Source organism: Onychomys torridus, chromosome 13, assembly GCF_903995425.1.
Source record: "Onychomys torridus chromosome 13, mOncTor1.1, whole genome shotgun sequence".
Classification (NCBI taxonomy): domain Eukaryota; kingdom Metazoa; phylum Chordata; class Mammalia; order Rodentia; family Cricetidae; genus Onychomys; species Onychomys torridus.
This window is the reverse complement of record NC_050455.1, coordinates 50,971,960-50,983,913: the sequence shown is the minus strand read 5'-3', so window position 1 is coordinate 50,983,913 and position 11,954 is coordinate 50,971,960. Positions and strand designations below refer to the sequence as shown.

General features: G+C 39.9%; 1 protein-coding gene across 1 annotated transcript; it reads left to right on the top strand.

Moving 5' to 3' along the window:
* The first annotated feature begins 6,461 nt into the window (after window positions 1-6,461).
* Spink7 (serine peptidase inhibitor Kazal type 7) lies at window positions 6,462-9,740 on the top strand. Its single transcript, XM_036204267.1, has 4 exons — window positions 6,462-6,648; window positions 7,553-7,587; window positions 8,054-8,178; window positions 9,519-9,740. The coding sequence occupies exons 1-4, from the start codon at window positions 6,525-6,527 to the stop codon at window positions 9,562-9,564; spliced, it is 330 nt and encodes a 109-aa protein (XP_036060160.1). The 5' UTR covers window positions 6,462-6,524; the 3' UTR covers window positions 9,565-9,740.
* The last annotated feature ends 2,214 nt before the right edge of the window (window positions 9,741-11,954 follow it).

The following is an 11,954-nucleotide window of genomic DNA, read 5'->3' as shown; positions in this document are numbered from 1 at the left end:
CTAGAGAGGTTGGGCATGCAAGTGGGCAAGAAGACACATGGTCAGCTGGCAGACAGTGGAGGCAGGTGGAGTTTGCAGTGAGAGTCTGAGTTCCCTTCTTGGAAAGGAAGGGTGAGCAGATGTGCAATATCACAGGTTCAGAACTGCCGATCTAGGGTCTCTACCCAGAGATAAGGACTGGGTAGGCACATACCATGTGATCCTCTGGCAGGAGGCAAGGGTATGAGGAGTCCCATGGAAGTCAGGGATTTCTATTTGGAGGGGAGAGATCTGTGGTCTCTTGTTATCTACATTTTCCTTTCTTAGAGTTTAAGTGTCCCAGTCAACTATGCTATAGAAATAGAAATGTTACACAGGCCAAAAAATAAACCTATTTATAAATTTTAAATTACATGCTATTCTAAGTAGAGTAATAAAACCTCACACCATTATGCTCCAACTCAACCAGGATATGAATCATACCTTTCTCTAGTATATCCACACTATTCAGGCCATTATCCTATTAGTCATTCTTGGTTGTCAGATATACTGTTGCATATCACATTGTTCCTGTCCAAGTAATCATGCGGTAGCAATTTAATACAACATCATGATATCTATATCATTCACTTTATCTCATCTTAACCTATCATCACACACCATCATGTATTAGGGTATAATGCAACACAATATAGTATCTTGTATAATAATATCCATTATAGTATATTTTACAATTGTTCCATTGTGTTACCAGTTATTATTGTTTATCTATTATGCCTAATTCACAAAACTTTATCATAGTTATGCACACATAGGGAAAATATAGGATTCTGTAGAAGCAAGCACTCACAGAGGACCAGAAGTTAAAGGGAATACAGTATACAGAGATAAAAATGAAGTAAAAATTCAGGAATCACACTTCTCCCAATTTCAGTCTCCAAGATTACCTGTTTATTGATGGAAAGAGTGAAATACAAACCCAAGAAGAAGTTAATGTGCTGACATTTTCAGGGAAAGAAGCCAGATTGGCTAAAACACATAATTACTGTGAGCAGGAGATACTTGCGGGACAGGGGGCAGTAACAGAGGTATAGCTGTATTCTGGAAGTTGCAGAAGATTGGACTAGAAGAATGGAAAACTGGAGTCATAGCCGAGAAAGGAGAAATGGAGGCTAAAGAGGGTCTTAAGGATGGGGCTTTAACCTAGTAGTCGGTGTCTTGACAGAAAGAACAGAAGCCAGGTGTATGCACTTAGGGAATAAGCCATGTGAAGGCCAGCACAAAGCGCGTCTGTCTGGAAGCCAAGGGAGAGAGGCCACAGTAGGTAGACCAGCCAAACCAACCCTTTGGTGAGATCTCACTAGAACTGCGAGAAAAGAAATTTCTAATGTTTAAACTCCTCAGTTTTTGGTATTTTGTCCCAGCAGCCTTAACTAAGACATTATTTCATGTTGGCTGACTTTTAGGTTGTAGGTATCCTTTCAGCTTTGAGAGCAGTAGATGTGCTTTTTATCAATTACTGCTGACAGCTGTGTATGTGTCAATCAATATCTGGATGTGCAACATGAACCAGAAAGAAAACTATTAATTTTTATTTGCATTGTCTTATCTCATAATTTGAACTATTTGTTGACATGGACCAGATGGTCATTCTTTAGTGATGGGGTTCTGAAGGGGACATTCCAAGGGATGAGAAAGAAAAGATAGAGGATAGAAAACATAGGAGTCTAGAGGTCTTGTACAAGCTACGTCTTATGCCTAACAAGCTTATTAAAAAGTATAGCATCTTATATACTATTTTCAGGAGGGGAGAAAGGGACAAAGTCAGCATAGACTATCACACAACCGAACAAAGGCAGCAAGAAGCTAATTAAACAATGTTTCAGGAGAGGAACACAGGATATATCAAGAATGTTACCGACCAAGCACACAGCAGTGCTGGGACTGATAACCATAGACCCCATGGTGGGAAGAGTTGGGTTCTTATTACATTAGAAGAATTAAAATGTATAATTCCTTGGTTTAAGCTGCTACCTTTTAAGCCTTTGTTTTTAATCTCAGCTAAAACAAAGTTGCCATTCATACCTCATAAGGTTGTTTTAAGTGAACTAATTAAGATCCAGAGAGCACAGGTTCAGTAGATACTAATTACTTAATATATGTTAGTTTCCTTATGATAGTCTGCTGCTATAGATACTATTCTGTCCCTGGATTATGCCCATCTATGATGCAATTTCCCTTATATCCCTCCAAGTAGCTGACCCAGGAACACCTCACTCAAACATTATTCCAGTATAACCCTTGAATGACCCATCCTGTTCTTTCTTGGGGTACCGCAAATCTAGTTGGGAAAATATGCAAGATTTCAAAGCCTTTGTATTTGTTGTCATGTTTTTTGCATTTACTTTTACACTTCCTCCCACTATGTGGGCCCACTATAGTGGTCCTCTTATAGAATTCAAGGTTCCTGCTTTGAAGGAACATATGTTGGAATGAGCAAACTACCCTTGGCCTGAAATGGGCTGGTTTCCCACTCCATAACTGTGCCCCTTCCCCAGAATGTGTGATTCAGTGTTCAGCATGAAAATTCCTACTCCCCAGAAGTAGTTTCCAAAACTCAAACCAACCCCATGCTTGATCCCTTGACCTCACTCCTCCTCACTCTTAGTCTCTGCCCATCCTCCTCTGCTTTATTTTTGTAAACACCCACAGTGTCATGAACTCAGCCCCACCCTTGAGAAATTAATCCAGGACATTTGCCTTCTAACCATAGCCTGCATAAATAATTATTTATGTTCCCCACACCTGCTGAGACCATATTTTGTTTAAAACTTGATCTTTCAGAAGAAATTAGCAGGAGTTTCTAGAACAAGTGACTCTCTTCCAAACCTTGGTACTCCCTAACACAGAGATATGCTTGTCAGAAGACAGGTGTGCTCATTCAACATTCATAAGATCACTCTGTGTCATATGGACTTTGAGAAAAATGTGCCACAAGGTACTAATTGTGCTGGAGCTTTGTTTAATGGCCATCAGTTTTTATATCCAGTTTGGATGAACTGACATATTCCCATCTATGTTGGTACCAAACCTTCTCAAGGTACAGTGCAATTCAATTCTTCTGTTGTCCAAGGCAGATTATGATGGGCTGCACTTCCTGATCTCTCCAAACAATAGTCTCCACGTTCACCTACCTACCTAATCACCTGTCTTCAGTGACAGAGGGAATGGCTTCGTCTGTGCCTTCACCCTTTGTCTCCTTTTATAGGCCTCTAGTTCACCATCCTCCACTGTGTGTCTTTGCCTTTGGCTTCAAGATACTCAGTAAATACAAGACTTTGCTGAATGAAGCCAAAGTTTCTGCCATTTCATTATTTTCCCTTATGCTCAAATATCCAAAATAATACTTTGTGAGCCTGTATTTCCACAGTGTCCTGATCACCTTGATCTCATTAGCATTCTTTTTTTGTTAAAAAATGAAATAAAACAAAACCCTGTTATTTAAAACTTTAAAAATATATATATACACCTCATCTTGAAGCATGATGACTTTAGGTTGGTATTCATTATCTGTAAACTTTCATAACAAACAATAAAACTTACAACTGTTTGTCCTTAGTAGAACCATCACTTCTTGCCTGTGACTCAACTCTGCATAATCTCCAGTAATTGGTGTCATGACCTTAGGGAAATTATGTAAGTCTTCGAAGCTTCAACTGGTCAAATTAGGGCAATAACTGACTTCTTCAAAGTGTTGTCATAAAAATTGTATTCCCCAATGTGAGCTACCATATCAATATCTGATTATGACCTCAGCACTTCACACACACACACACACACACACACACACACTCACACTCACACTCATAAAAGAATTAGATATATAGTCATATTTTAGATATTGGTGTTTCAGTCAACAACCTGCTGCACATAGAGTGATAGTCCAGAAGATTATAGTGAAGTTGAAAAGAATCCCCATTACCTAGTTGTTTTTACGCAAAGGGGTACATATTAGTTGGTTTCATAGTAGTGAGACTATAATAATGAAATGCATTCAGTTTGACTGCACCTCTGGTCATATAAAAGTACATTGTGTACAATACACATACACAATACCTGATAATGAATGATGGTAAATAACTAATGTATGTTGTATTATATACTTCATATAATAATTTAGTACTTACTCCTTCTACTTATATGAAAAGAAAGTTTACTATAAAACAGTATATTGCTGTGTTATTTCAGGTACAGTCTTATATATCTCAGGTTTACAATGGCTCTCAATTGTATTATATATCCTGTGCTTTAATGCTATCTTGTTTAAATGGTCCTAGAAGAAATGAACTTAATATATATGTACTTTGATATATGTCTATATGTATGTGTACATCCATATAGATTATATGTATATATGTATATGATAGCTTGGGTGTGTGTATAATTATACCCTGTGATTTTATACAACAAATTAGTCATGACATGTTACCTGCCTCCCCACCACATGTTTGTGTGTGTGTGTGTGTGTGTGTGTGTGTGTGTGTGTGTGTATGTATGTGAAGGTTCACTTAAGAGTCCAAAACATCCACAAAGTAAAATTAGTTGTGTTTCAAATATGAAGAATTCATGTCTTTTGAAGTTGAATAACAGTATTCAATGGCTTTTAGATGAACAATTCAAATGAGATCCATGGTAGACAATTTTAGTGCTTTTAACAAGATTACATTGCCTCCACCAAATATGTAAAAGTCTAAATTTTAATGTGATACAATGTCATTTATTAGTTGTTTAATATCATTTGTATATGCTGATTTTCAGAACATACAAAATAAGCTTACAACAGTGAGCTTTATCTACTACTGCTTTCTGGGTTTTCATGCATGTTCTTGAGCTTTGCAGACTAATGGTAGGCACTTGGACAACTGTGCCTGGACAACACAGTTTACAGTTTAACTGCCTGCAATCTAAGTACTGATTCTTGTCTCCTTGTTGAATATTAACAAATCACAAGTGCGTATTCAAACACACTGCTTTAAAACAGGCTTTTGTGTGTGGTGGTATTGTGTTCCCCAAAATACTGTGCACGCTAATAAACTTATCTGGGGTCAGAGACTGAACAGCCACAATATTAAACATAGAGGATAGGCAGTGGTAGCACACACCTTTAATCCTAGCATTCCAGAGACAGAGATCTACCTGAATCTCTGTGTATTCAAGGATACAGCCAGGCATGGTGACTCCTGCCTTTAATCCGAGAAAGTAAGCCTTTAATCCCAGGGAGTGATGGCAGAAAGCAGAAAGGTATAGAAGACGTGAAGACCAGAAACTAGAAGCTTTTAGCTGGTTAAGCTTTCAGACTTTCGAGAAGCAGTTCAGCTGAGATCCATTTGGATGAGGACTCAAAAGCTTCTGGTCTGAGGAAACAGGATCAGCTGAGAAATTGTCGAGGTGAGGAAGCTGTGGCTTGTTCTGCTTCTCTGATTTTCCAGCATTCACCCCAATAACTAGCCTCACATTTGATTTTATTAATAAGACCATTTAATATTCAGGCTACATTTGTGTTAATGGCATTTAGCTCTGTTGTGACTAAAGACAACCTCCATGGAACAGGGATGACATTCAGGCTCGGAGGCAGGCACTTTGCTCTTTGTCAACTACTTGTAGTCATTCTTGTGCTGACTTCAGGGGATGAGGTAAGAGTGACAATAATCATTCCATATCCTCTACAGTTGGAAAAGACCCTGAGCCCAACAGCTATGTGACAAAGAAGGGACATGACAGGGGCAACACTTCTAGGTTGGAATATTTATTTCATTGATAGAAAGGGACATCCTTCAGAATATTTCTTCATCTCACTGGACAGCACCATTTTAAACAGTGCCCATTTGACATCTGAAGTGATAACCATGCAGCAGCACCACCTGAGCGCCCAGTCACTCATAGAGGTACAAGCTTTAAGTTATAGAAATCTCAAAATTACAAGCAACTGTCATATGTCATGCTTTCCTGCCTGGTAAAAGTTCACAGCTTCACCAATGACTTACCCAAGGTTTCATAGCTAGGAAATGCCAACACCTTTCTCCAAACCTCATAAACACCAAATCTCTTGTTACGTTTGCCAGATCCCATCATGCTGAATAGGTTCACTGCTTTGAAAAGAAAACTTTATTTTCTCAGGAGCCTAAACTCAATGTAGGTATACCATGACTTGCCTATGTTTAATACCTTCCATTCAGGTAAAATAAACTAGGCTGCTAATTCCCTTTTGTCTCATAACTAAGAAACCTGTGCTTAATCTCTTCTGCGAAAAGCTTAGTGTAAGTAACAGTTCTCACTTATGCAACAGATAGAAAAATACTTGTCACCTCAAGTCACCTCCCTGTTGGTGAGAAGGGAAGCAGTAATTAACCGACAAGTACTGCAGCGCCACTCGGGGTGTGGCATGCTTTGAGAGCCTCTCAGGACTGACACTGACTGTGGATGAGCTCACAGGAAAGGTGGAGAATCCAAAGCTTTCCCTATAAATATGATCCCTCTCCTAGTGCATGGTGCATTCAGCTTCAAGCCAATCTCAGATCACTGGCGTCCTCATCACAGCCCTCTCCACCATGAAGGTCCTTGGGGGTCTCCTTCTGCTCCTCACAGCAAGCTATCTCTGCAACAGCTCAGGTGAGTTGGGTTAGACAGTGTCACAAACAGTCCTGAAGTTTGTTTGTTTGTTTTTTTCCCCAAATATTTTCCCCTAGGATCTAAGCTATTATATAATCATCTGAGCAAGCGGATCTAAAGTGAGAACAGTTCTGGTCAGGAAGAAGGACAGTGGTTCTAGCTGGACTTTGAGAGACTGGGATGTAATGCCTTTTCCTGGAAGGATTCATACTTGGTAACCAGGACAAAAAGGGTCCTAATTTATTTATAAATTCTATTGCGTAAGGATACTTGCAACAGTGCAGAGATGCAGAAGTCCATATAGTAGGATTGAAATTAAACACACTGCTCCACAAGGCTCAAGTTAACGATTCAGCTTTTAAATTGTGTAAAGAGGTTTAGTTAAAATCACTTTCTAATGCATTAAAGACACTCATATACTTTTCTGTTTGTTTGTTTGTTTGTTTGTTTGTTTGTTTGAGACAGGGGTTTACTATGTAGTCCTAGCTGGCCTGGAACTTGCTATGTAGGCCAGGCTGACCTTGGACTTACAGAGCTCTGCGTGCCTTTACCTCCAGTATGCTCTGATTAAATATGGGCACCACCACATGTAGCCCTTTTCATTTCTCCATGTTGATTAACAGAAAGTGTATCAGTGATAAGGACTCAGTGGCAATTGACTTTATCAAGTACACCATAAGCTCCAGAAAGAATAAATGAACTTGCCTTCCTGACTTAAGAGCTTACCCATTGGCCATCCAAGTTTCTAAACAAAACAGCTGTTATTTTGGAGAATGACGGAGTCTATGCTGAGATTCATTGCCAAAAGAAACGAAAAGTCTTTGACTGAAAGGCAAGACTACATTGATTAATGAAATTCTAGGTTTTGCTTTATTTTTAATACTTCCTTGTGTTTGTCTTCCAGAAGTGACCACAGTCACCAGTCACCCTTCAGTGACGGTAAGTATGCCGAACAAAATTTCAATTTCAGTTTCTATTGGCTATCACTTAGTCAACAAGTATTTGTGAAATATCCACGGATCATGTCATATGTTTAGGAAAAGCAACACAGATGAAGAGCTGTTTTCTCCATTTGTAAATGGGCATTATAGTAGAACTTCTCTTATCCAAGTGTTCTAAATATTAAATAATGGGAAATCACGTAACACTGAAGTGAATTGTCTGACACAGAAATGCTCAGCAATTGCTCACCACGTGTGGCATTCAAAGGGAGGAAGGGTGCTGGCGCTACTGGTATTTGTCACAATGGTAATGTCCTCTTTATAAAAATAGCTTCAACAGCACCAGAACACCTGAGGTGAGAGTGACTTCAGCTCTTGTAGCATGGATAGTTGATCTAAGATGGTTATATTTGAGGTGTTTGAGGGGGGGAAAAAAACCATGACGTTCTCTTCTGTATAACCAGTTGGACTGCAGCATATACAAGAAGTACCCAGTGGTAGCCATCCCCTGCCCCATTGAAAACATGCCAGTTTGTGGTTCAGACTATATCACCTACGGGAATAAATGCAAGCTGTGTACAGAGATCTTGTGAGTACCAAAGACAAAGAAAGTGTATCTGGGAACAATGTTCTCTACTCAGATTCCTCCTCCTACCAAGACACCTCTTAACTCTTTATAGTTTACTTATTTCTATGCGGAATAGAGGGTGGGAAAAAATCCAATTGGAGCTTAATCAGACCATAGTTGGACCTGCTGCTCTGCCCACTTGAACTGCTCCTATCCCACCACATATCTCTAATTATTGCAAGTCTAGGAAGTCGTGAGTTTTCAAGATCATATTTATCCCTGTAACCTAGAGGCAAGTCAGGAGTCACCACATGGGTTAAAGTGGACATTTGGAGTACCCCCCAAACCCAAGTTCAAGTTTTACTATTTTAAAGAGGTAGAGTTCCATGTAACTTCCTATTTGAAGAAAGGTTCCTGAATAACTGATTATCTGGAATCCACTATCTCACATGACTTCTAGAATACTAAACAACATTAATGCATCTGGACTTCATTCTCAAGTTTCTACAGGCCCTAAGTAAATATCAGTAGTCTTAGGGGAGAATGGGCAATGAAAATGATTGGTTTGCCTTTTTTTTTCTAAAATAAAGGATATAGGCTGTTATTGTTGGATCAAAATCCCATGGACATGCTTTGTTCATGTACTGTGTTTGGCTTTGTTTGGCAGGCCAAACAAAGAATAGTAACTAGGTGAACATCACTCTTTTAAAATGTAAGATGAAACTTAGCATTCACTTTTTCTCATTGTTACCTATCTTTTAGCCACCAATGTTGGGACACTTATGTCCTGTGTTTTCACCTTTGTGGTCATCTTAGCAAGTTAGAATATCAAGTTGAGCCTGAGCCCAAAAAACATGTTTACACACACATTTCTCTGTGGGAAGTTTCCTTTCACAGAAGGAAAGATTCTTTGACACAGATGCACATACAACCCTGGACCATGAAACAGACATGTTCAAGGCCATGAGCCCCTGAGGAGACATGGTGGAGGTCTTCCTTCATTTAGCACAGTATTCAGCTCTCTCATTGCCCTGCTGACCAAGAAAAGCTGAGAGACAGGCTGCCTCAACTCCCTTTGTGAAATCTTTGTTCTTTCAATACTTTGGGTGATCGTCTCACCTCTGGGATCAGTAGAAGAAGTAGATTGGGATGGAGTTATCACTGAAGCAGAGAACCCTTTCTCTGGGGCAATAGCATGGTGTTCTGGAACTCAGTCTTCCTTTCTGTGAAAAGGGGTTCTACTACAGTCTTGTTCTTATCTGTAAAATAGGCCCCACTGCTACCTCATAATTTTTGTACTTCTTTTAAACTTTTGTATGTTCCTGATTTTACTGAGTCTTGTGAATCGTGTCTTCCCTCAGGAGGAGTAATGGAAAAATTCAGTTTCTTCATGAAGGGCACTGCTAACGTCTCCATGGACAAAGAAGGAACAATGAGACCTCCACTGTAAGCATCATGTGTGGGCTCTGACAGACTTGCCTTCTCTCCTGATGTTCTAGTGGGATCAGATCTAGACTCAGTCATCCCCAGTGACTGTGCAGTCAACTCTACTGACTCATGTCCCCTGTCAAATGACCTTCTTTTCCCATCTGAATAAAAAACAATCTCTCCAGGAAGTTTAGTTTACTTCTGTTTGTTTCATAGGTAAGGTAAACTGAGAAATAGATGATTCTTGTTGTTCAGGAAAACTTTTGGGCAGTAAACACAGAGTGGTTTTCAGAAACAAACACACCCTGACCACATAAAAGATGTCTACACACAGTTACACAAGTGCCTCCCCATCTTCCAGTCTGTAATTACTATGTTAATACCGGTGTTTCAGTCTGTAACCACTGTCTATGGAAGATACCGGTGTTCCAATCTATAACTGCTGTCTATGGTTGATTCTGGTGTCCCAGTGTATAACTACTATCTGTGAATGATACCAGTGTTCCAGTCTATAACTGCTGTCTATGATTGATACTGGTGTTTATTTTCATTTCTTTTTAATATTTCCATAAATCAAACCTCTTCCATTCTAAGAAATTACTTCCAGAAAAGTGGTTGTCCCATTTCTTTCTAGAAGCATAGCATTGCCTCTGGGCAAATCTGCAATAGAACACTGATGGAAAAGTTATTACCCTGGGAAAATATAAACATTACTGTAGAGGTCCAGTTGTTGGCATGCTGCACATCTCTAAATTATGTCCACAAGACTATCAACCAACAGACCTAGTAAGACCACTAGACAAAGAAGTTTGTTCCTTTCCCAACAAATAAATTTTCAATTAGCTGAAAGAGCTCACAGAGCTGAGGAGACAGTTCAGTTGGTAAAGTTCTTACCAGGCAAGCATGAGGACATGAATTTGGTCCTCAGCATCAATGCTGAAAACCAGGAGTGATGATAATATGCACATATCATCCCAGTGCTGGGGAGGTAGGAACAGGGCTTGATGATCAGACATTCCAGCCAAATCAGAGAGCCCCAGATCCTAGCAAGAGGCTCTGAGGAATGGAAGCCAAGGTTAACCATTGTCTGTAGCTAGAGTTTTTCTCTCCAGGTCCTGCCAAGTCCCGACAGTCCTGTAGCCCACTTATAAAATAAACATACAGACACTTATATTATTTAAACTGCTCGGCCATTAGCTCAGGCCTACCATTGTCTAGCTCTTACTCTTATACCAGCCCATTTCTGTTCACCTATATGTCACCACGTGTTCTATAGCTTTACCTGCTGCCTTTACATGATGCTCCCTGGACAACAGGCTAGCGTCTCCTCCTCTCCGCCTTCCTGTTCTCTCAATTCTCCTCTCTGTTAGTCTCGCCTATACTTCTGCCTAGCTACTGGCCAATCAGTGTTTTGTTTATCAATCAATCATCCCTAGCAGTTGTCCTTCACTCACATATGTGAATATGCATGTGTGCACACAGCCTATGAAACACATAAATAATAAATTAAGTAAAAAAATATTTACAAGATAAAAATGACTTGATCACTCTGTAGACCTGCACAGTCCAGAAGTAAGCCTTATCCTTTGTGTTGTTGTTGTTGTTGTTGTTGTTGTTGTTGTTGTTTAAAAACAAAAGGGAAAGAGGACTGTTTTTCATCAGGCTTTGAAAATAAATCCACAAGCTTTAGAGACCAGGGAACAGTATCCAATAGTCCACCATTGTATTCCATTGCCATCCTTGAATACCCTTTACATGGAACAATTGAACTGTGTTCATTCCCTGCCTGATGTGCAGCACCCAGGCTTCGGCCTCACTTTTTCTCTATCCATTTGGTGAGCATAGGTGGTGACCGGGTCCCTGGCTTTCACTTTCTTTCTGTGTCTGAAGCCATGGGACACCTACTAAGGTGAGAAATACCACCACCCATTGGCTGATCTTCTACATGTCAAGATCTAGTGATGTAGAAGGAATGGCACTGTGTTGACTGTGGAAAGGAGCAAATTAACAGTCATTTGAAGTGTGAGAATTGAAAGAAGATAGCAGAGCATTGTATTTTGCTCCACCTCTGCCAGAGATGACTTTTTCCAGTGACTCAGATGTTTTGCTGCTCTGCACATATCTATAAAATGCTACTGGAACAGATTAATCTAAGACAGGTGCATGAAATGGTAGCCACTGGCCTGTGATTACAACATTTCTCTTGATGTGTAAGAGACCAGCTGTGCTAGAAGACTGGCCCCCACATTTTACCCCAGGGTACTCTTGAAGAATGAGGGATGAGATAGAAGGATAGAGGGGAGAGAAACAGATAAAAACACAGGATAGACTTGGGAGGGCCTGGATCATAGTCCACTGGCCCCTACTGG

Coding starts and splice junctions, on each gene's coding strand:
- Spink7 (XM_036204267.1), top strand. CDS start 6,525: ATGGTGCATTCAGCTTCAAGCCAATCTCAGATCACTGGCGTCCTCATC. Junction 6,649..7,552: donor CTATCTCTGCAACAGCTCAG/GTGAGTTGGGTT, acceptor TTTGTCTTCCAG/AAGTGACCACAGTCACCAGT. Junction 8,179..9,518: donor AAGCTGTGTACAGAGATCTT/GTGAGTACCAAA, acceptor GTCTTCCCTCAG/GAGGAGTAATGGAAAAATTC.